The 26,095-nt window shown below is 45.3% G+C and overlaps 1 protein-coding gene across 4 annotated transcripts in view; it reads left to right on the top strand.

Moving 5' to 3' along the window:
- The window catches only part of unc5b (unc-5 netrin receptor B), a 268,998-nt gene that overhangs the window by 160,275 nt on the left and 82,628 nt on the right, over nt 1-26,095 (top strand). For all 4 annotated transcript variants that reach the window (XM_072583546.1, XM_072583545.1, XM_072583548.1 and 1 more), the window contains exon 2: nt 19,244-19,465. In XM_072583546.1, the coding sequence (XP_072439647.1) occupies nt 19,244-19,465 (222 nt within the window). The remainder of the gene's footprint in view (nt 1-19,243; nt 19,466-26,095) is intronic.

Below are 26,095 nucleotides of genomic sequence, written 5' to 3'. Positions count from 1 at the left end.
AATTCATTGGATGTGGGCACCACTGGCTAGGCTAGCATGTATTGCCCATCTCTAATTGCCCAGAGGGCAGTTCAGAGTCAGCCACATTTCTGTGTGTTTGCAGTCACACGTAGGCCAGACCAGGTAAGGATGACACTTTCCTTCCCTAAAGGACATTAAGTGAACCAAATGGGTTACCCAAGCTCAGTATTCAGATCCTTGTTTTTCCAGACTTATGTTAATGGTTGAGATCTTGCTCTGCAGGGGACAATTTCAGGGTTATCAGATGACACAAAACTTGACAGAATTGTAAACTGTAAAGGGGACAATGCAGAACTTCAAAAAGGCATTGGTAAATTTGTGGAATGGGCAGAGAGAGGTGGCAGATGAACTTCATGTGGAGAAGTATGTGGTGACATGCTTTATAGAGTCATAGAGTAATAGAGCTGTACAGCATGGAAACAGACCCTTCGGCCCAACTCGTCCATGCCAACCAGATATCCCAACCCAATCAGCACCTGGCCAATATGGAGAAATAGTATAAAATAAAGGTTACTATTCTAAAGAGGGGCAGAGAGGCCTGCTATGTGTGAAGGTAAGTCAACAAAGATGAAAGTTCAGGCAGAGAGAGCAGTTAAACCATCATTATTCTAGGCTTCATAAATAGGTGCATGCAAGGCTATGATGAACTGGCCCTCAGTTCTGGGCACTACACTGCAGGAGAGAAATCAACACCGTGGGACAGCACGATGGCTCAGTGGTGCCTCTCAGCACCAGGGACCAGGGTTCGATTCCAACCTCGGGGGATTGTCTGTGTGAAGTTTGCACATTTTCCCTGTGTCTGCGGGGATTTCCTCTGGGTGCTCCGGTTTCCTCCCACAGTCCAAAAGAAACATGCAGGTTTGGTGAATTGGCCATGCTAAGTTGTCCGTAGTGTTCAACAATGCGTAGGTTAGGTGTATAAGTCAGGGGTAAATGTAGAATGATAGGGTAGGGGAATGGGTCTGTTTAGGTTACTCTTCAGAGGGTTGGTGTGGACTTGTTGGGTTGAAGGGCCTGTTTCCGCACTGCAGGGATTCAATGATTGACAATTGAACACATTTCATAGAGTAGGCAAAAATGAGGACATCTCATAAAGTGCAGAACTGAGATGAGGGGGAATTTCTTCAACCAGAGAGTTGTGAATCTGTGGAACTCATTGTCACAGAAGCCAAGTCATTGAGTGTCTTCAAGATAGAGAGAGATAGGCTCTTGATTTGTAAGAGGATCAAAGGTTACGGGGAGAAGGCAAGGGAGTGGGGTTGAGAAACATACCAACCATGATTGAATGGCTGGGCAGCCTCGATGGGCTGAGTGGCCTAATTCTCCTCCTATCTTATGGTCTTACAGAAGCGGTTTACAAAAATGGATGAGGAAAGATTGGGGAAGGTGGGACTGTTTGCCTTGAGGAAGAGATTGGGCAGAAGTTTTCAAAATCACGAGGGGTCCGGATTGAGTGGACAGGGAGAAATTGTTCTAGTGGAGTGGATTCCTGCATTCTGGGTTTCCGAAATCCGTTGAGAAAAAAATACTATATTAAGAAAAAAGGTAGTTTACCCAGCGCCTAATCGACATAAAGCTGGAGAGTGGCTCCGTTCCTTCTGGACTTGCTGAATTAACTTGTGTCCCTGGATTAACTGCTTTTGGCTTGGCAGGGATACATACTTTGGCAGCAAAAGAATCAAATATTTGCAGGCTTGAGACCCCTGCATAAACTGAGCATTGATACAAGGGTGGCCTCCCGTTTAGCTGTGCACTGAAGGACATTCAATTTTGTTATAAATATGATACGGACATAAACACAGCAGAGCCAGACAGCTCGGTTCCGTGGCGCAATCTAATTTTGTTCAGCTTGCTATGTAAACAAAGGTCTAACTTTACAGCCACAGCTCTGAGAATACACAGGAAGCCATGGAAATCTAAGATAAATAGGAATAATTTACAGCGCACAGTCAGACATTTCTAAATAAATTTTATGTACATATATATCTGTGCTTGTATTTGTCTGCACGCATTCTGGCTACGTTCCACATTGAGTGGATGATGTGATTTAGTATTCCAGTTAATCCAGGGCAAGTAATGAGTGGGACATTTTTGGGGCGGGGCGGGGGGGGGGTTGCCTTTTGAGTGCTTCTGTGCTTTAGCCTGTTTGGAGCAAAAGGCACTTTGGGTGCTAATGAGTTAACAATGCAATGGGTTTTCCAGAATGGAGACCAGTCCTGGAACCATAGGAAGAGGAAGAGGCCAGTCAGCCTGTCAGACCTGTCCTCCTGTAGGGCTCTATTTGGTGTCCTCAACACTTTGACACAGGGAACTCGGTTGCTCATTGGTGATCGGTTCCGGGACGCTGTTAACATTTCAGAAGTCACGTTCCTGTATCTTCTCCTCTCTTGTTACATTCTCATGAGCAATAACAGGCCTGCTTCCTGGAGCATCCATGGAATGGAATGTTTGGGAGGGTGCACCACCAGACCGCAGAACCCCTCACCCCACCTCCTCCCACCCCCTCCACCGACCTTCCTTCAATTGGTGCAATCTCACTTTTATGGGGCGGTGCGATTTTTTTTTGTTGCGTGAACTTTTCCGCTGTGAGGACATGACAGAGATTAGCGATTTAAACTGTCAGCTATTTCTTATTTTACTCGAGCACGGTCCGATCCCACAGTGCCCATCTTATTGCTGTAGCAATAGCGCAGGAGTTCAAGGACTTGCTTTTGTGGTTTTTATTTTTGCCTTTTTTGAAATCCAAATGAAAGGAGAGAATATCAGGCAGCCTGGCCAGACATTGTCAATCCTTCATGCATTTTCAGCTTCACAGACTAGTTGGGAAATGCAGTGATGGTTTCCATCACTTCAAACATCTGCATTCCGGTCAGAACCTCTTGGAAAATGAGGCATCGTATTTGCTTAAATTTAAACTCCGTAAACTTAAGCCATCTTTTTTTCCATTCTCCTCCCACTGCAGTTAAACACAGCAACATAAACAAATGTGAACAACTCATCTAACATTCACTCACTCAGTTTTATTTGTTTACCTTCAGGTCATGGCCTGTATATTAGAGTAATTACGACCAGATATTTCACTTCCCCTTTGTAGTGGTGGTAATAGGGCTGCTGCTGTGACAGTAAAATGGATTGAAAGGCTCTAAGAGCTGCCAATGTACAGGCACTTTTTATTCACTCTTAGAAACACAGAATCCTACCGTGCGGAAGCAGGCCATTCAGCCCATCAACTCCGCACCAACCCTCCAACACATCCAACCCAGACACATCCCCCTTTCCATAACCCTGCATTTCCCCTTGCTAATCCACCAAGCCTGCACACCCCTGGACACTATGGGGCAATTGAACACAGCCAATCCACCCTGACCTGCACATCTTTGGACTGTGGGAGGAAACTGGAGCACCTGGAGGAAACCCATGCAGCTACGGGAAAAATGTGCAAACTCCACACAGACAGTCGTCCGAGGCTGGAATTGAACCTGAATCCCTGGGTTGTGAGACAGCAGTGCTAACCACTTGGGATGTGGGTGCTATTGACTGAACCAGCATTTGGAGCCTGTCTTTAATTGCACACAGGGCAACTAGGAATCAACCACACTGTTGTGGGTCTGAAATTATTAATAGGCCAGACCTGGTCTGAGTGACAGATTTCATTCCCTAAAGGGCTTTCATTATTTCTTTTCAACTGAATATCATTGGGCCAGATTTCAGCTGAATTCAAGTTTCCACCTAATGGGATTTTAATCCGCATTCCCAGAATGAGGGTTCTGGCTTGTTAATCTTGTGATATTACCACTAGGTCACTACCTTCACCTACTCTAAACATATAGAGGGTTCTTGTGGTAGTGTCCCTATCTCTTAGCCAGGCATCCTGGGTTCAAGCCCCATCTAGAGTCAGCCCATTGAGTCCCCACCAACAAAACTACCACTAAAGGTGCGCTGATCCTAATTTCTTGCATTTGTCCCACATCCTGGAATGCTACGATATTTCAAATACTTATGCAAATATTTTGAAGGTTTCTGGCCTGCTCCAGAGATGTGTAATAATATCTCTGAAACGGGTTGATTTAAAAATATACCTGCTATGACAGGGAACCACCTTTTCCACCTCTTCGAGGCATCATCGAAAGGGCTTGGGTACAGACGTGGTCCAAAAGGAGATATTTCTCTTTTCACTATTCCCTGCAAGTTGAGTTCAGACTGAAGAAACCTCTTCCGTCAGAGAGTGGATAGACTGTTGAATGCACCATGATGGGCGGCATGGTGGCTCAGTGGTTAGCACTGCTGCCTCACAGTGCCAGGGACCTGGGTTCGATTCCAGCCTCGGTCTGTGTGGAGTTTGCACACTCTCCCTGTGTCTGCGTGGGTTTCTTCCGCGTGCTCCGGTTTCCTCTCACAGTCCAAAGATGTGCAGGTTAGGGTGAATTGGCCATGCTAAATTGTCCATAGCGTTAGGTGCATTAGTCAGAGGGAAATGGGTCTGGGTGGGTTACTCTTCAGAGCTTCAGTGTGGACTTGTTGGGCCGAAGGGCCTGTTTCCACACTGTAGGGAATCTAATCTAAAATTTGACATTGAAGGGAAAGTAGCCCATCAGAGGAGGGATAGGGCATGGAAGGCTATATCCGTAAGATGAGTGGGAAGAGGTTTGTGTGAATCACACGAACAGGCATGAAGCAGTTGGGCTGAATGGTCTGTCCCCGTGCTGAAGAACCAATATAGTTCATTCCATGACATGCCAGATGAAGTCAGATACATTGACTCAGAGTGCCTGAAGCAGTAAAATACTTTTCAAAACTGCAGTGTAAATCCCTTTCCCCGTGTTCAGACTCTGATGGATTTGAATTGATTCTAACATTGACCTATAAAGAGCCTTGATTGTATCATAGTCAGGAAAGATTACAGTAAACCAGTCTGAATTGGTTCTGTCCACGCGGGTCAATTGGAATCAGCTTCCAACTGAGATGTGCGGAGATTTGCTCTAAAACCATTACTGAGAAACTCGACAGATAAAGGAAGCTGATCAAAGTGGAAGTGTAAATTGTTGGGAAGATGGAGGGGAATTGTAGCTTTTGACAATTTAACATGGCAGGACGTGAAAAAATATCCTCCAAAGGAGATTGTTGTCATTGTTGATGGATTATTGTCAAAATGGAAATGTAAAAGCAGAAGAAGAATATGTCTGAATATATCAGCAAGTAATAAATGTTATTGACATTGGCCCATTAACCCCAGGTTGGGGGGTTCTGCTGGTCTGCTGTACATTTCCATTGGTCCAGTTTACTGAGAGTGACTGTGTCAGAAACTGTTGTTGAAGAATTTCTCCCGTCAGCTTTGCATTGTTTGAGATGGATGAAGTCAGGGCACTGAGTGCTCTGTTGAACCTTCAACAGCAAGAATCAGAGAGGTTTGTCATGCCTGACCCCCACCTCACACCACTGACCCATTCCACCAGCTGTGGCCTCATTAAAGGGGGTCAGTTAGTTTAGTTGGCTGGACAGCTGGTTCATTAATGCAGAGTCACACGAACGATATGAATTCAAATCCTGCACTGGCTGAGGTTACTGAGAAAGAATTTCTTTCTCAGCCACTTGCCCTCACCTCAGGGATGGTGACCCCTGGTTTAAATCGCCACCAGTCAGCTCTCTCTGATGGGAGAGTGAGATGGTTGTAACTTTAGCAACTGGATAACACTTTCATCTCTGAATTAGGCAGTTGTGAGTTTGATCCAGGCTAACACATTCAGACAAAGCATGTCAGAGTGGCTCGGTGATCAGCACTACTGCCTCACACAGCTTCAGGGACCTGGGTTCGATTCTAGCCTTGGGTGACTGTCTTTGGTTTTCTCCAAAGATAGCAGTTTGGGTGGACTGGTCATGCTAATCTGCCCATAGTATCCAGGGATGTGCAGGCTAGGTGAGTTAGACATGGGAAATGTGGAGTTACAGGGATAGAGTGGGTTTTGGTGGGCTGCTCTTCAGAAAGTTGGTGTTGACCTGATGGGCCAAATGTCCTGCTTCTACACTAGGGATTCTATGTTGAGCTGATACTGTGCTATCAGAGGAACTTTGGGTCACTGCACGACTTGACCTTTTCGGATGGATATAAAGGATCATGCAGACTGATTACAAAGAAACACTCTGTTGTACCCGGGGAAAAAGTCTCTGACTGTCCAATCTATCTATTCCCCTGATCATCTTATAAACCCCAATCAAGTCACCCCTCATCTTTCGTCGTTCCAATGAGAAAAGGCCTAGCACTCTCAACCTATCCTCATACGACCTATTCTCCATTCCAGGCAAGATTCTGGGAAATCTCCTCTGCACCGTTTCCAAAGCTTCCACATCTTTCTTAAAATGAGGCAACCAGAACTGCACACAGTACTCCAAATGTGGCCTTACCAAGGTCCTATACAGCTGCAACATCACCTCACGACTCTTGAATTCAATCCCTCTGCTAGTGAACGCTAATACACCATAGGCCTTCTTACAAGCTCTATCCACCTGGGTGGCAACTTTCAAAGATCTATGAACATAGACCCCAAGATCCCTCTGCTCCTCCACCTTACTAAGAACCCTGTATTCTGCATTCTTATTTGTCCTTCCAAAGTGGACAACCTCACACTTGACAGGGTTGAACTCAATCTGCCAATCCTCAGCCCAGCTCTGCATCATATCTAAGTCCCTTTGCAGCTGACAACAGCCCTCCTCGCTATCCACAACTCCACCAATCTTCGTATCATCTGCAAATTTACTGACCCACCCTTCGACTTCCTCTTCCAAGTCATTAATAAAACTTACAAACAGCAGAGGACCCAGGACTGATCCCTGCGGAACTCCACTTGTAACTGGGCTCCAGGCTGAATATTTACCATCTACCATCACTCTCTGACTCCAACCGGTTAGCCAGTTCTCTATCCAACTGGCCAAACTTCCCACTATCCCATGCCTCCTGACTTTCTGCATAAGCCTACCATGGGGAACCTTATCAAATGCCTTACTAAAATCCACTGCTCTACCCTCATCCACATGCCTGGTCACCTCCTCAAAGAATTCAATAAGACTTGTAAGGCAAGACCTACCCTTCACAAATCCATGCTGGCTGTCCCTAATCAAGCAGTGTCTTTCCAGATACTCATAAATCCTATCCCTCAGTACCCTTTCCATTACTTTGCCTACCACCAAAGTAAGACTAACTGGCCTGTAATTCCCGGGGTTATCTCTATTCCCTTTTTTGAACAGGGGCACAACATTCGCCACTCTCCAGTCCCCGGCACCACCCCCATTGACAGTGAAGACGAAAAGATCATTGCCAACGGCTCTGCAATTTCCTCGCTTGCTTCCCACATAATCCTAGGATATATCCCATCAGCCCCGGGGGACTTGTCTGTCCTCAAGTTTTTCAAAATGCCTAACAACTTGTTGGGCCGAATGGCCTATTTCGACACTGTAGGGAATTTATGAATTCTACGTCTTCCTTCCTAACAAGTATCTCCTCTAGCTTACCAGTCTGTTTCATACTCTCCTCTTCAACAATACGATCCCTCTCATTTGTAAATACTGAAGAAAAGTACTCATTCAATACCTCTTCTATCTCTTCCGACTCAATACACAGTCTCCCACTACTGTCCTTGATCGGACCTACCCTCGTTCTCGTCACATATCAGATTAGATGTTTGTTTTCTACAGTATTTAATTACTTGTGATACATGTTGGGTCATCCTAAGGTGCTATTGAAATGCAAGTGCTTTCCTTCCCATCTCTCGAACAGCAAGTGTTGGTAGTTGAAATGAGGAGAGGATATTGCTGGTGCACATTAATGAAAAGGCTTTTATCTTTCTGGGCTGTGTCAGGTGTCATGAACAGTTGATGTTGCCAAGTCTGTGAGGAGAAATTTTCCCGTCTTTAAATAAACTGAAAGATTGATTTCTTCTTTCCCCGTTTACTGAGCTTTAATCCATTTGTCAAGGGAACTGACATCTCATTGACTTCCTGTGTTCAAGCCAGGGTAACAAGTCACACCGAAAGCACACCCCTCTTTGAAATTATAGTGCAGATTACAAAATTAACTGCAAGTCTGAGGAAGGATCACTGGACCAGAACTCTGATCTCTCTCCATAGAGGCTTCCAGATTTACTGAGTTTTTCTAGCAATTTCTATTATTGTTGCTGACCAGAATGCCTCTCAGTTTACTGAGAGAATGTATCTTGGAATGTATTAATTATTTCAGATTGTTGTAGGGGTAGGTGCTGGTTATGTAGCACTGGACGGATAATGCAGACTAAAGTTCTGAAGGCATGAGTTCCAAGACCATTCTGATTAATGGTGAAAACTGAATCCATTTAAACAGCTGGAATTATAAAATGAGCAGTCTAATGGTGAGCATGTAACCATTGTTACAAAAACCCATCTGATTCTCTAATGCTCTTTCAGGAAGGAAATCTGATGGGTCTGTATGTGACTCCAAATCCACAGCCCTGTGGGTAATTCCAAACTAAATGACCAGCAATAAATACTGACCCAGCAAGTGATGCCCACAGCCCATGAAAGAATGATGAGCAAGAGTGCTCCCATTCACAGCCACCAAGTCTTGTTTCTGCATATCTACCTCCAGTATTATTTACTACCGGCGATAACTAAAATGGAAAAAAAAAATGCAAGACTTTAACATTGTTTGAAGATCCAAAGGGAATCTAGACAAACACAGTCAATGTTCCTACAGAGCATCAGGAATGCTGCAAAAACTTTACATATGCAATGGTTCGTAGGTTATAAAAAGGTGCATCAGACTGACCAGGGTGGTCTACTCTCGATTGCCTAAGGAGCAAAGGAAGGATCTTGGAAGCTTTTGATTCCTCGCCTAATGGTCCTGCGTGGGTTTGCAGCTCAGTTTGTATCTCTCCAAGAGGATTATGTAATGACGAGGGTGAGCAGCGCCAATATTATGATGCACGAGGCCGTGTGATTGGGTGGACAAGTCAATCATTTCCTATCCAACTCTATCTTAGTTTTTATCACTGAGGTCAGTAGGTACATTACCTGGGGAGGTACTGCTGTTGTTTTGACACCAATAGCGTGGGTTCGATTCCCAGTTGTGGTCACCATGAAGGAGTCTCCTTCACAACCTCTCCCCTTGCCTGAGGCTGTGGTGACCCTCAGGTTAAACCACCACCAGTTGTCTCTCTATAATAAGAGAGCAGCCCCTATGGTCTGGCAGGACTATGATTTTAACTTTATTGTAAAAAGTGCAAACAAACATCAGGATTTGTAGGACAGATCCCATACTGTGAAGTTATAAATATTGGGGAAGGCAGAATGGGCTTGTGCTGTTGTTTCTAAGAGAAAGGATGGGCTAACAGAGGTGAACAACAATATGCAATAGGTTTGTAGGGTGTGCATGGAGATGATGCTTCCACCTTTATTAATATTGAATCCTTACAGTGTGGAAACAGGCCTTTCAGCCCAACAAATCCAAACCTACCCTCCAAACAGTAACCCACCCAGACCCATTCCCCTACCCTATGTTTGCTCCTAATATACACATCCCTGAGCACTATGGGCAATTCACCTAACCTGCACAGACATGTGAGAATACGCAAATTCCATGCAGACAATCACCTGAGGCTGGAATTGAACCCGGGTGCACTGAGGCAGCAGTACTAACCATTAAGCCACCATACCACTTCCCAGTCACTAGGGAGACTGTGACTAAGTGAGTCAGGAATTAACAGCCATCAGTATCTCTTCCCATTAGAGACAGGGAATTATTTATAAAGAGTCACAGAGACATACAACATAGAAAAAGACCCTTCGGCCGGTCAGCTGGTCAAAAACAACCCCCTAACTATTCTAATCCCACTTTCCAGAAGTTGGCCCATAGCCTTGTGTGTCTTGGTATTGCAAGTGCATACCTCAATACTCCTTCAATGTGCTGAAGGTTTCTGCCTCTCGCACCCTTTCATGCAGTGAGTTCCAGGCTCCCACCCTCTGGGTGAGAAAACATTTCCTCACATTCTCTTAAACCCTTGTGCCCTTTACCTTAAACCTATCCCACATGGTCACTGATCCCTCTACCAAGGGGTAGGTCTGCCACTCACTCTGCCTCATTGGTACTTAGGCTATATGGCTGGAGAACTAGGAACTTTAAGGATAAGATAGCCACTAATAAATCCAGTAGAGGCTTCAGAAGAAACTTCTTTAACCATGGTGGCACAGTGGTTAGCACTGCTGCCTCACAGCGCCAGAGACCCAGGTTCAATTCCCACCTCAGGTAAATGACTGTGTGGAGTTTGCACATTCTCCCCGTGTATGCGTGGGTTTCCTTCGGGTGCTCCGGTTTCCTCCCACAGTCCAAAAATATGCAGGTTAGGTGAATTGGCCGTGCTAAATAGCCCGTAGTGTTAGGTGAAGGGGTAAATGTAGGAGAATGGGTCTGGGTGGGTTGCGCTTCGGCGGGTCGGTGTGGACTTGTTGGGCCGAAGGGCCTGTTTCCACACTGTAACTAATCTAATCTAATCTAATTAGTTTAGTGAGAACGTGGAAGTCACTGGATGCATTTGAGGCAAATCGCTTTGATCTATGAAAGCGTGGCTGGAAAAACATGCAGAAAGGAGTTGTAGGATCGGGTATGGAATGGGATGAAGAGGTAACTGGAGAATGAACATATGGAATGGTTGGGCAGAATGGCCTATTCCTATTGTACATGCAGTGTGCGTATTCCCACAGCCACCGAATGTGAGACGGCTTTGCCAAGAGATCTGTCTGTATGTGCAAGGTGCCTTTGTGGAATCTTCCTCTCTGAGGGTTTGTTTTAATGATACTTCCTCCGAACTCTGCCTCGTTGGGTCTTTCATCATGTGAGATCAGCAGCATTCTGCAGACCACCCAAAAGCAAATACTTGTGGGAAGTGTGTCCTATCAAACGAACCACACATTTCACACATGAACTCCCCCCAATGACAGTGTGGTGTTTCTCCACTACTGTACACCGTCTGCTTTGTCACTTTTAGCATGGCGGTGGGTTGGTGGGGGGAGCTGGGCAAAGTTGTGTGATTCATGGTTTACAATTTGGAAACCGTAATGTGGGTTTATTAATGAGGCCGTTCTCCTGGATAATAAATGGTGCCTTTTTTGCACTTACAGTTTGACCCGATACATTCCTGCCATCGTGTTTGCGGGGATACAAGGAACACTTGTTCCTCTCAGCACACACCTTTGTGTGTAGCATTAAAACTGGTAAGAAGCAGATGCAAGTGGAGCATCTGCTTAATATGTAAAGTTATTGCATTTTGTGGTGTTTCCATGTGTAGGTGGACAATCTCTCTCTCTTCCACCCTATCAATATTGATGGACTCCTTCCTCCCACTGGCATTCGATCCCCTGAAAGGCGTTGTCAGATAGCCAGAGGCAGACTTGCTCAAATTGCAGGCAATATGTTTTCGGTTGGGCACGGCAAACCAAGGCAGTACAGAAATGCTGAAGAAATCCAGAAATCTCATGACAACTTGACATGATTTCAAACTTCCAATTTAAAAACACATGTTTGAGTAAAAAGGGGAGGGGGAATAAAGGACAATTTGTCCTTCTATTGCATCTTTCACCAGCTGAAAACACGGTGAAGGTGACAGAGTACACTTTGTGATGTGTGGTAATGTAAGAGAGCCGGCAGCCATTTTGCACACAGCAAGATCCCACAAACTCCGATGTGATAATTTTCTTTTGTGTAATTATGTTGCTGTGGTGATAAATATGTGTCAGGACACAGGGCTGGGGGTGGGGGTGGGGAGTGGGGGAAGCCTTCCGACTTTTCTGGGAAATATGTCCAAAGGGTCTTTCACACCCGAAACACAGGGCAGAAAGGGGGGTCAGCATGAGGTCTCCTCGGAGAGATCAAGTGCACTGAAATCGAGCAGAGCCCCACGCTGGCGATGGCCAGGTTTTGTAGCATCGCTCAGGAGTCAGATTGATTTTGGGGGGCCTTCCCAGCTCAATATGCCTGTCACCATTGCCTGTTCCAGAGACAGTCAGTGTGGAGTGACCTGGGTCAGCTAAAACACTCCTTTACCAAGTGCAAAAATAACACAAAATATTGCACAAAACTATCCAATATTCTTCATGTTCTCAAAGGAAATTATAAGGAATCTGTTTCTAATTGGACCTGACTGCATGGAAAAATCAACCAGCCCAGGTTTCCAGCGATGCTTTTTTTTTTCCACAGGTCAATTTGACCTGCGTATTAACTCCAGTTCACCCTGGTACAGCCAAGCATTTCATGTGGTTGGAATGACAGCTCCTCACCAATGGCCAAGACATCTGGCTACGGTGGAAAATTGCAGCGACTCGTGTGTTTTATTTTAAAATCTTTGCCTTCACGTGTGGGTCAAGCAGGACGTGTTTCCCTGAAAAAGCACAGTGCATCCATTTACACAACAAAAGAGGTATTCAGAGTACAGTTTCCTAAAGCATGCATTGGCCTTCCACCATGAAGCCAGGTGGTCTAACCCTCCCCTCCACAATGCTGCTCAGACTCAAGTTGGTAGTCTCTGTGGATTACTGAAGGAACATCGCACTGTGTGGGGGTGTGGATATTAAACTGGGGCTACTGCCTGGCCCTCTGACCTGCAGGTCTGCGAGGCACTTAGTGCCTGCGAGGCACTTAGCTCGGTTGGCGATGTAGAGTGATACTTTTTACTCATCCATGGGATGAGGACGTCACTGACTAGGCCAGCATTTATTGCCCATCCTTAATCACCCAGAGGGCAGATGAGGGTCAATCACATTGCTGTGGGTCTGGAGCCACCTGTAGGTCAGACCAGGTAAGGATGGCAGCTTCTTCTCTCAAGGGCATTAGTGAACCAGATGGATTTTTCCAACAATCAATTCATAGTCATCATTAGATTCTTAATTCCAGTTTTTTTTAAAATGAATTCAAATTCCACCATCTGCCACAGTGGGCTTCTAACCAAGATCCCCAAACCATTATCTGGATCTCCAGATTAACAGGCCAGTGATAATACCGCTAAACCAGCAGCTCCCCATCTGCCATTGCTAACAGTGGGGGGTAGATTCCTGTGCTGACTGAGGCTAACCAAGAAGGTTCCTTATTCTCAACCTTGCCTCTTGCCTGGGGCATAGTGACCCTCAGGTTAAACCACCACCAGTCCTTTCTCTCTCTCTCTCTCTCTCTCTCTATTGAGAGAGTGGGATTATGGTAATTTAACCTTTGAAAGTCTATCAGTGATGTGATTGCAGAGATGAGCAGTGGAGTTAACCCCTTCCACACTGGCTGACATACATCTGTCAATCAGACCAGACAATTGAATGATTCTCTCATTGACGAAGTGTGATGAGCATGTTGTAGCGAGCAGCTAACTTTCCAAACGTCACTCAGTAGATTAATTACTTCAGAAAGTAGACAGGATACTGTGTTACTGTTACTGTTAGCATAATACATGACCTATTTCTAATACTCCACTGGCTTAATTTAGGGAACACAAAAGGTTCCAATTCATTATCCAGCTAGACATTGTTCCAGAGACAATGATGCACGCAGGGCCATATTGTAACATAAATTGACAACTGCTGTCGGTGTTGTACAATGTCTTTATGCAGGTGTACAGCATTTAAGCATAAAAACTCGGAGCAGGAGTAGGCCATTTGGCCCATCGAGCCATTCACTAAGACCAATGGCTGATCCTCAATCCCAGGCTCTCCTCATTTCCCTAAACATCTTTACTGTCTAGAAATCGATCTATTTCTTTCTAAATATATTCAGTGATTTAGCCTCCGCAGATTGAAATGGAAGAGAATTGCACAGGTTCACCACCTAACAGGCCTGCCCAGTGTCCCGAGACTTTGACTGTTTGATCTGAGCACCTGCAGTGCAGGGAAACATCCAGTCAGTCCAGCCCTGCCATGGACACACGTATGGGCCCCAGCTATGCCTGTCTCTTTGTTGGCTACGTAGAACAGTTGATCTTCCATAATTACACCAGCACCACTCCCCACCTCTTCCTCCGCTACATTGAATGCTGCATTGGCGCCACCTCGTGCTCCCGCGAGGAGGTTGAGCAATTCATCAACTTTACCAACACATTCCACCCTGACTTTAAATTTACCTGGACCATCTCTGACACCTCCCTCCCCTTCCTGGACCTCTCCATCTCCATTATTGACGACCGACTTGACACTGACATTTTTTACAAACCCACCGATTCCCACAGCTACCTGGATTACACCTCTTCCCAACCTACCTCTTGCAAAAATGCCATACCGTATTCCCAATTCCTCCACCTCCGCCGGATCTGTTCCCAGGAGGACCAGTTCCACCACAGAACACACCAGATGGCCTCCTTCTTTAGAGACCGCAATTTCCCTTCCCACGTGGTTAAAGATGCCCTCCAACGCATCTCGTCTACATCCCGCACCTCCGCCCTCAGACCCCTCCCCTCCAACCATAACAAGGACAGAACGCCCCTGGTGCTCACCTTCCACCCTACCAACCTTCGTATAAACCAAATCACCGCCGACATTTCCGCCACCTCCAAACAGACCCCACCACCAGGGATATATTTTCCTCCCCACCTCTTTCCGCCTTCCGCAAAGACCATTCCCTCCGCGACTACCTGGTCAGGTCCACGCCCCCAAACAACCCACCCTCCAATCCTGGCACTTTCCCCTGCCACCGCAGGAACTGTAAAACCTGCGCCCACACCTCCTCCCTCACCTCCATCCAAGGCCCTAAAGGAGCCTTCCACATCCATCAAAGTTTTACTTGTACATCCACTAATATCATTTATTGTATCCGTTGCTCCCGATGCGGTCTCCTCTACATTGGGGAGTCTGGGCACCTCCTAGCAGACCGCTTTAGGGAACATCTTCGGGACACCCGCACCAATCAACCACACCACCCCGTGGCCCAACATTTTAACTCCCCCTCCCACTCTGCCGAGGACATGGAGGTCCTGGGCCTCCTTCACTGCCGTTCCCTCACCACCAGACGCCTGGAGGAAGAACGCCTCATCTTCCACCTCGGAACACTTCAACCCCAGGGCATCAATGTGGACTTCAACAGTTTCCTCATTTCCCCTTCCCCCACCTCACCCTAGTTCTAAACTTCCAGCTCAGTAACTGTCCCCATAACTTGTCCGGACTTGTCCTACCTGCCTATCTTCTTTTCCACCTATCCACTCCACCCTCTCCTCCTTGACCTATCACCTTCATCCCCTCCCCCACTCACCCATTGTACTCTATGTTACTTTGTCCCCACCCCCACCCTCCTCTAGCTTATCTCTCCACGCTTCAGGCTCACTGCCTTTATTCCTGATGAAGGGCTTTTGCCCGAAACGTCGATTTCGAAGCTACTTGGATGCTGCCTGAACTGCTGTGCTCTTCCAGCACCACTAATCCAGCCCTGTCAAAGCTCTGCAAATTTCAAGAGATTCCCTCTCGATCTTCTAATATCCAGTGAATCCAGGCCCCAGCTAACCTGCTGTCTCCTGACATTCAAAGGATCAGTCTAGTGGTAACTTTATCAGTGCTTATCTTAAAATAGCAGGAGAAAGGAATTTGATTTCAAAAAAACAAAATAGTGCCAATGCAGGGAATAGAAATAAAAGTGGAAAGTGCAGGAGAAACTCACCAGGTCTGGCAGTATCTCTGGAGGTAGAAGCAGAGTTAATGTTTCAAGAGTTCATCAGATTGGAAATGTTGACTTTTGTTCCGCCTTGCACAGATGATGCCTGACCTGCTGAGTTTCTCCAACGGGAATTTGACATTTATGTGTTATCCATTCACACAGTGATATCATGACAAGCGTATCCAATCTTAAAATAATTGACTGGACAGCTTCTTCATGATTCAGAGTGACTCCAACAGCGTGGGTTCAGTCCCCGCACTGGCTGAGGTTACAATGAAGGACTCTCCTCCTCAACCTCTCCTCTCGCCTGTGGGGTGGTAACCCTTAGGTTAAACTATCACCAGTTTTTTTTCTCTCTCTCTATCTCTCTCTCTCTAATGAAATTAAAAATCACACAACACCAGGTTATAATCCAACAGGTTTATTTGGAAGCACTAGCTTTCTGATGAAGGAGCAGCGCTCTGAAAGTGAGTGGACTATAACCTGGTGTTGTGTGATTTTTTAACTTGGTCCACCCCAGTCCAACACTAGCACCTCCACAGCATCTCTCTAATGAAAGCAGCCCTATGGCTTGGTAAGACTATGGCAACTTCCCCTTTAAAAGACAGAACATATCACTTCAAATTGGAGAATAAACTCTGTCAGTGAAAACACTGCAATGTCATGCTATGCAAATTGTGATATTCCATAAGGATTCACATTCTGAATAATTATGTTTAATGTGAATGTGATGTTAGCATTCACAGATGATTGAATGATCGTGACAAAGTGTTTGTAGGGCTGAAACAAAATAATGATAATCGATATCCATCTCTCGACTGAAACACTTCGCAAAGATTACTTTTGAGATTTGAACTCTGTGTTTCACCTAATGATTGCAGCTCGCATTTATTTGTGTGGGAGCATCTCAAAGTGTTTTCCAAAGGCTTCATCAAGAATGAAAATTAAGATGTCAGCTCAAGAAGGAGACACTAAAGAAGGAGAGATGAAAGTTTGGTCAGAGAGGTGGATTTAACATTGGATTTCAAATAACAAGTAGCCAGGAATGAAGATGTTTTGATGGTTTTAACAATATAAGACACCATGCAAACTCTTCCAATGAGACAAACTCCAAAGAACATAAGAACTAGGAGCAAGAGTAGGCCATTCTGCCCATCGAGCCTGCTCCACCATTCATTAAGATCATGGCTGCTTTTTTTCGTGGACTCAGTGAGGAATTGTGTGTTTGAGGAGATGACAGATTAATATTTAATAGGCTGCTGCTTCATTAAATTGCCTCATGAAAAATCACTGCTCACCTGGGGTTACCTTTCCACAGGCTGTTGCTGGGCGGAATAGCAAAAAAAAGCAAATAGCCTTCTGTTTTTCATTGCTTACATCTCGTTTTTGGGGTTTAGTGTCTATTTGTGCTCCAGCAGGTTTCAATCTGCCCTTCAGGGAAGCTGGAAGTCAGCCATTAACCCCAACAGCAATAACTGATTTCCAGCTCTTCCTCTTCCACCTTGTTCTTCTTTCTCTTCCATTTCACATGGAGTGTCCAGCAGTGTTGGTTGAAGTCCTTCCCCATCCCCTCCTGTCAGTCAGCCATTCGTCTTCCAATCCCACTACATTTAAAACTCTCGCCCCTGCATCTTTCTGTGTGGTCTGAGGCACTCCTCTCCTTTTTCTTCCTGGCAATCCCAGCTGCATCATGCACCTCATCGCATTCTCCCTCTCTTCATAGAACAGATGACCACATCATTTTGCTCTCTTTGCAGTTACTTTCCTTAGTTCTCCCACAAACCTTGCTGCTTCCTTTCATGCACACCTTCTACATACATCTCAGCTTCCAAATCTTATTACCATCCAGTCACTGGTCCTCTCTTGATGTTACCAGATCTTCTGCTCTTTCTCACAATGCCATTCTCACAACGTAGATTTATGCAAAAACCCCAAAAAAACTACGGATGCTGTAATTCAGAAACGAAAGCAGAAATTGCTGGAACAGCTCAGCAGGTCTGGCAGCATCTGTGGAGAGAAATCAGAGGAAGGGACCAGTTCTGAGGAAGGGTCACTGGACCTGAAAAGTTAACTCTGATTTCTCTTCACAAATACTCCCAGACTTGCTGAGCTTTTCCAGCAATTTCTGTTTTTTCTTTGTTACATTTACATAAATTATGTTTATCTAAGTCAACATTGCTTCTTGCTTTCATGGTAACAAACAGAGCATGCTCTACAATTTCTGTCTCTCATTGGTCTTTCAGTCTTGATGGATGTTGACCCCCACCTTGGACCAGCTGTAATACTGTCCTGTTTGTATTGGCTGCCTATCTTTCATTTCCTAGTTATACTTCAGTTCCCACAATGCTCTGTCACCCAGAAGACATTCTACTAGCCCAGGCTTTCAAATCCATTTCTTTCTCCATCATGTGGTTTCTGGGTGGACATGATACCAGCTCACCAACACCTGCTCCATGGCAGCTGGGGATGAACAATAAATACTGGCCCAGCCGAGAGACCCAAGTCCCAAGTCTGTTGCCAATCCATTGACCTGATTAATCAGCAGCTAATTGTATGGTGAATCAGACTCGATTTTAACAATTTTAGTAGTTAACTATTTTAACAGAGAGTTGGAGATGCATTTGATGAATAAACCAGCTGGCTGACAAAAAATGTTCAGTACTTTCTATTTTTGAACCGCATTGTAAATGAGAGTGCAGAAAGCTCCAATTTAGTCATACATGTTACAATGCTGTACTAACTCATTATAATCACCGTAATATTCTCCTTCTGTAGAAACAAAGTAAACAGGGATAGGCCATCCAGCCCTTTGAGCGTGTTGATGGATAGGTGCTCAGTTTAAATAGTACAGGCATAAAGAACCTAGCCAAGAGGCAGGGGCAAGTTACAATGACTGGGCAAAGGAGAGAGCAGTTGAGGAGAGAGAGATTTGCAATTCATCTGATCCTCCTCAGTCCTTGCACTTACATAATCCTGTCTAATAGAATGATAGAGCCCTCATTTTCTTTATACTGAGCTGTTGTTGAAAGATTAGCAGCATTGCCAACAAGAGAGTGCGTATTCATGGGTAAGGACACCGCCTCTCCCCATGGGGTACAGGTGAATAGACAATGTATAACTCACAGGAGAAGGAGAGAGAGGAAACGTGAGACTGAACTGAAAGCCTGAACTAGGAGCTCTTTGTGAAGTGGACGCTGGGAGCCTAGCACTCACCAAGGTGCAGAAAGATCCAATGTTAAACACACTGACAAGCCTTGTATCAACCACGGAGAGGAATGGGTGACTCTAAATATTGAGGGCAGCTGGTCTGAGTTGGCACATTGCTAAACTAAACAATTCCTTATTGTCTGTCCTGAAAGACACTGTAAACACATTAGGCTGCAGAAAATGCACTGCACACTTGTTATGACACCAGGCTTGATTGATTAAGTGCTGGAGTTCTCTATAACTAGTGTCATTATCTCAGGATAATGGACAGCCTTTGGTTCCTGTGTGACTAATCTCCTGTGCTGTATATTAAATGCCATGCAGTTAAACCTTCCTTAAATACTCTTCAGTAATCTCTGTGCTGTTCCTTATCACCCGTAGGATCCGAATACAGCGATCTGCTTCCCGAGAGTTTCCCCTCTTCACCAACAGAGCCACTTCCACGATTCCAAGTGGAGCCAGATGATGCCTATATTGTCAAGAACAAGCCAGTTGTCATGGCCTGCACCGCTACACCAGCCACCCAGATCTACTTCAAGTGTAACGGGGAATGGGTGCACCAGAAGGACCACGTGACTGAGGAGAATGTGGATCAGATCACAGGTAAACAGACAAAACCCATTCTCACAAGCACCGTGGTGATCCAACAATTTTGCACGCCATTGCTTGGGGGATTCACCAATGCAAGGGTGGGCCAGACCCATCCATGATCTTCCTCAATGTCTCCACTGACACAGGGCTCCTCTCAGTTTGTAACGGTACGGGGGTCAGAAGGAACAGAAAGATATGCACCAGGTCCCCTAACACTCCCTGATCCCTTTAGGTTCAACTGTCCTCGATGAGAGAATCCTGACAACATTACAGCAATCTGCTGAAGGAGGGTAAATCCAAACGTAAAAGAGGAGGCTTATATGGATTATAAATGCTACAGAAACAGGTTTAACCCCACTCCACCGTTAAATATGATAATTGAGCTTAATGCCCTAGTCCCAGTCTCCAAATTATTGAGATTTATTACACAGGCAGGTCATGTTGCAGCTGTACAGGGCATTGGTTAGGCCACTGTTGGAATATTGTGTGCAATTCTGGTCCCCCTCCTATTGTAAGGATGTTGTGAAACTTGAAAGGGTTCAGAAGAGATTTACAAGGATGTTGCCAGGGTTGGAGGATTTGAGCTATAGGGAGAGGCTGAACAGGCTGGGGCTGTTTTCCCTGGAGCATCGGAGGCTGAGGGGTAACCTTATAGAGGTTTATAAAATCATGAGGGACATAGATAGGGTACATAGACACGGTCTTTTCACCGGGTTGGGGGAGTCCTGAACTAGAGGGCATAGGTTTAGGGTTAGAGGGAAACATTTTAAAAGGACCTAAGGGGCAACTTTTCCATGCAGGGGGTGGTACGTGTATGGAATGAGCTGCCAGAGGAAGTGGTGGAGCTTAATACAATTGCAACATTTAAGAGGCATCTGGATGGGTTTATGAATAGGAAGGGTTTAGAGGGATATGGGCCAGTTGCTGGCAAATGGGACTAGATTAATTTAGGATATCTGGTTGGCATGGATGAGTTAGAATGAAGGGTCTGTTTCCTTGTTGTATATCTCTATGTTTCTATGACTTTTGAAGCGTGGGGATTTGAATACTGGCCTGCTGGCTTGCAGGTGGGGGTGGTACCATTGCACTAGGATTGACCCTGGCCTACATGGGCTAGTTGGGCCAAATGGCTTATTTCTGTGCTGCCAGTTCAATCAAAGTCCAACTGAAAGCTGTAATGTTGATCATGAAGACCTCAAAGATGTTGGTCGCTAAGGACACCAGCACCTACTGCTGTTAGGAGGAGGAAGTTCAGGATAAGGAGTACTAACACTGGCATTTTGGTGGGGTAGGGGGTGAAAACCTTACAGCAGAAGAGCTAGAGCTTTGTGAGAGGAACTGGCCAGATTGGAAGTGTCAGCAGTGCTACATGGTCCTTTGGGCTCCACTTACTGCCCGCCCAGCTCTCCATCTCCCATCCCAAATTGTCACCAGGGAGGCCATCGGAATATTGGCAAAAGCACTCCAAAAGGAATTACTATTAACCCTCCTTGTCCAACCTGCGTCACTGCCCAGATCAGACACAGGCATGCCTGCACACACAGAGACTTGCACAGACACATATACTCTCTCACACACACACACACTACACCACCCCCACCACCGAATCTCTTCGCCTCTCCCGACAAACACCACGGGTGAGTTTCAGCAGGACCCTACAGTCCAGACAGGGAGCTTGTTAAGACAAAGACCGGAGTAGGGAACCCTGGCTAGCTTTTCTTTCTTTTGCCCAGGGGCACGGTATATCAAAAACCATTCTCAGTACAGGCCATGTTTCATTTTGTATATATAAGTTTGAAAAGGGTGAAACACTGGAATGCAGAACATGAACAGGAGACAGTTTAAACTGCCTCTAAATGCTAATGTCTGTTTATATTACAAGAAATACTCTTCAGACTTTGAACAGACCTATAATTATGCATTCGGCACACTGTCTCCATAATGTCTGTTCTTGCGTGGTACTGGTAGCATGTTGCTGCTGATAGCCATTGTTACACTACGGACATATGTTTTCTTTTTAGCTCTGCTTATTTATTTCCTGCTTGCTTAACAAGACAGATAAAATGTCTTTATAAGTAGCACTTACTGACTTCTGTGTTAATTATCCATCCCCATTCCAGCACTAATAGACAGGATAGTGAAAACTTTTGCCCTGTGTTTATGACTTTATGTTTAATACTGGTTTTTGGATCACAGAATTATAGATTATTATGTGAGACAAGGCAGTTCTACCTGTTGAATTCTGATTGGTGCCAGGTCTTCATTGACCCAACAGCAATTACATTCCTGTCCCATAAAAATGAACTCCATTGGATGCTGGAAATCTGCAATAAAAGCAGGAAGTGCTGGAGAGAATCAGCAGGTCTGGCAGCATCTGTGGAGAGAGAAAGTAGTGTTTGATTTTTCCGATGGGTGTGTAAACATTGTGGTAATGTGCATAACATGAAGGACAGAAGAACCAGGAGCAAAATTAGGCCGTTTAGCCCATCGAGCCTGTTCCTCCATTTGATATAATCATGGCTGATGTTATCTCAGCCTTAACTCCACTTTCCAACTACTGTTCATAACTTTTAAACTCGTTACTGATTAAAAATATTATCTATCTCCTTACTCAATGTCCCTGGGGAGTGAATTCCACAGATTCACAAACCTATGAGAAAATCAATTACTCCACATCTCTGTTATCCCTTGTCCTAAAACTATGACCTTTCATTCTAAATTGCCCCAAATAAGGAAACATTTTTTCTACGTCCACTTTGTCAATTCCCTTTAGCATTTTATATACCTCAATTCGGTCTCTTCTTGTTCTTCTAAACACCAGAGACAATCTGCTTAAACTGCTCAATTTCTCTTCAAACCCTACATCTCTGGAATCAGTCAGTGAGCTTCCTCTGAACTGCCTCCAATGCAACTACATCCCTCCTCAAGTAAGGAACAAAAACTATTTGCAATGCTCCAGATACACTGCTTCAAACTAAGATTAGATTCTCTACAGTGTGGAAACAGGCCCTTCAGCCCAACAAGTCCACACCGCCCCTCCGAAGAGTAATCCACCCAAACCCATTCCCCTACCCTGTATTTACCCCTGACTAACACTGGGCAATTTACCTGACCTGCACATCATTGGATTGTGTGAGGAAACCAGAACACCCAGAGGAACCCACACAGACACAGGGAGAATGTACAGACTCCACACAGACAGTCGGGAATTGAACCCAGAACCCTGGTGCTGTGAGGCAGCAGTGCTAACCACTGAGCCACCATGCTGCCCGTGAGTGATAGAGAGACAAACAGATGGAGAGCAATCAACAAAGCTTTATCAGAAAGTTCTTCAGGAAGTCATTAGGGTCCTGAGGCAATGGATTGATTTAGCAAACTGTTGGATGGTGTGATGGGGATGAAGTGTAGGTGGATGGATGTATCCATCTTGTGAACAGATCTTCTCAGAGTGACCTTTAGTATGGGGCTTCACAAATTAATGCAATGATGCAGCAAGGAAGGATGCCATTTGACCCATTGTGTCCGAACCAGATCATTGAAAGAGCAATCTTAGTAGTCCCACTTTCCCTTTAGCCCTTCAGACATTTCCCCTTCAATTATTTATCTAACTTCCCTTTGAAAATTATTATTGAATTTGCCTCCACTGCCCTTTCAGATGGTGTACTCCAGGCCGCAACAATGATTTATTATCCAGTGCCGAAAACTTAAGCATTGCCAGGAAACAATGCTGTCATTAAAATATTGATTTCAAATTGTTGAAAAGAATGACATTTTGTGGATCCTCTGTAATCAGTAATTGTTTCTAAATTTCTGTCCATGGAGACATTGGCTTGATGTTCTTGTATGGAACAGAACAGTACTGATGATTTGAGCAATGTCCTAAGAACACAAGGAGTAAAGTCAACGAGATTAGTGTGTTTGCAATCTGTCCTCAGATCACAGACTCTGCAAGTGAATAATAATGGAGATCTTTTGATCCCTGGTATTGTACGCAGAAAAGAATCAAAGCCCTCAGAAGCAAAGATTATTTAAACAAAGGATTGAAATTACTGTCAGCAATGTTATATACACATACTGGGGGATAAATAATATGGTGGTTCAGTGGTCAGTCCTGCGGCCTCACAGCACCAGGGACCCGCATTCAATTCCAGCCTCAGGCGACTGTCTGTGTGGAGTTTGCACATTCTCCCCGTGTCTGTATGGGTTTCTTCTGGGTGCTCCGGTTTCCTCTCACAGTCTAAGGATGTGCAGCTTAGGGTGAATTGGCCAAGCTAACTTGCCCATAGTGTTCAGGGATGTGTAGGTTAGATGGGTTAGCCATGGCAGGGAAATACACAGATAAGGTGGAATGCTCTTCAGAGAGTCAGTGTGGACTCGATGGGCCGAATGTCCTGCTTCCACACAGTACGGCTTCTGTGATTCTAACTATCACTTGTGTTGGCACCTTTAATGTCACAAAACATCCCAAAATACTTTTTGCAAGCCTCCATTAAAATGTGATGCCAAGGCAAAGGCAGAGACATGGGAACGGCTGACCAAGAGGAAGACTTCTAGCAGAGTTCTGAGAGAGGAGAACAAGGTCGAGAGGTTTAGGGAGGGAGTTAGTGTGCGTAACAAGATGACAATACATTTGCAACAGATTGCTACGCACTGCATTTTTTTGAAAATAGATTTGTTCATCTATTTAAAATGCACAGGAGAATTTGCAGTGAATTTTGTAAAGGGATTTTCTTCCCTTATTTCCTCAGCTTGAGGGGCTGGTGCTTGTTACTTGTGGCAGCACTGAACTGGAGAGACCGGATGCATTAGTGTAGATCTAAAATACATTAGAGACCGTTGTCTTTGGGAAATGTATCTAGGTTACTCTGCTGGGTAAATAAAGAGTAAGTTATTTGATATGTCTGATGGTTTCTGTTGAAACTGTACACCAGAGAACTGATGTAATTTTTTAGCTGCCTACCCAGTCCCATTGTTAATTAATTTGGGACGCAGTTTGTCTTGGGTTTTGCACATGAATTTCTCAAAAGACATTCAGCAGGAAAAGAAATGGCAACAGACCGATTCTTCTGCCCCCAGTCTTGGGTTATGTCAGATTGCCTCAGTTTTTTGAGCCAGAGGTTATAGCCATGCTAAAATTGCCCGTAGTGTGAGGTGAAGGGGTAAATGTAGGGGAATGGGTCTGGGTGGGTTGCGCTTCGGCGGGTCGGTGTGGACTTGATGGGCTGAAGGGCCTGTTTCCACACTGTAAGTAATCTAATCTAATCTACAGAAAGGTTCCCAATGCCAGCTCAGGATGTAAACACATAATTATAGATTGACAGATCCAGGCAGTGTTAAACGTGAGCGGCATTATTGAGAGTGCTGCCTCTCCGAGGATATGTTAAATCAAGGCCGTCTTGGTTGGTCCAGGTGTGGGCGAAGGTCCCACTGCACTGTTTGCAGAAGGGGAACATCCCTTAAGGCTCCCCCATTCTTCACTTAGCACATGGCATCTCACTGTCCTTAGTGGGATCTTGTTGCCTGCCAAATAACCACTTCCAATTCTAAAGCAAAAGTTCTCACATCTTGAGATGAACTTATGACCACATGTTGGCACCATCTTTAAGGCTGGCTATTTCCATTACTGCAATATTCTCCCACTCCATCCATCCACACAGCTTAGATAGATTGGCTGTGCTAATAGGGCGGCACAATGGCTCAGTGGTTAGCACTGCTGCCTCACAGTACCAGGGACCCAGGTCTGATCCCGCCTTGGGCGAATGTCTGTGTGGAGTTTGCACATTCTCCCCGTGTCTGTGTGGGTTTCCTCCGGGTGCTCCTGTTTCATCCCATGGACCAAAAATGTGCAGCTTCAGATGAACTGGCCATGATACATTGCCCATAGTGTTCAGCGATGTGTAGGTTAGGTGCATTAGTCAAGGGAAATGTAGAGTAATAGGGTAGGGGAATGAGCCTGAGTAGGTTACTCTTCACGGGGTCAGCGTGGACTTGTTTGGCTTAATGGCCTGTTTCCACACTGTAAGGATTCCATGATCTATGATTAAATTGCCCATAGTGTTCAGGGATATGTAGGTTAGGTGCATTAGCCACAGGAAATGCAGGGTTATAGGGATAGGTGGGCGATTGGGTCTGGGTTTGACGTTCATCACAGAGTCAATGTTGACTTGTTGGGCCAAATGGCCTGTTTCCACACTGTGGAGATTCTATAATTCTGCTGCTAAAGCCCTCACTTGTGCCATTATTCACTAGACTGGACTATTCCATGATGCCTTTTTGTAGTCATGGAATCCTCGCAGTGTGAAAGCAGCAATTCATCCCATTGAGTCCACACGCACCCTCTGAAGAGGAGCATTCCCCTCCCCCTCCCATCCCCGCCTCCCCCCGGCCGAAGACCCACATTTTTCATGGCTAACCCACCTGGCCTAGAATCATAGAACGCCTACAGTGTGGAAACCAGCCCTGTGGCCCACCAGGTCCACACCAACCCTCCGAAGAGTAACCCATCCAGACCCATTCCTCTATCCTGTTATCTGATATTTATCCCTGCCCATTGCACCTAACCTACACGTCCCTGAACACTATGAATTTGGCATAGCCAATTCACTTGACCTGCACATCTTTGGACTGTGGGAGGAAACTGGA

The sequence above is a fragment of the Chiloscyllium punctatum genome, chromosome 13, assembly GCF_047496795.1.
Source record: "Chiloscyllium punctatum isolate Juve2018m chromosome 13, sChiPun1.3, whole genome shotgun sequence".
In the NCBI taxonomy this organism is placed as follows: Eukaryota; Metazoa; Chordata; class Chondrichthyes; order Orectolobiformes; family Hemiscylliidae; genus Chiloscyllium; species Chiloscyllium punctatum.
The sequence above is the reverse complement of the archived record's forward strand: the minus strand, read 5'-3'. Positions and strand labels throughout refer to the sequence as shown.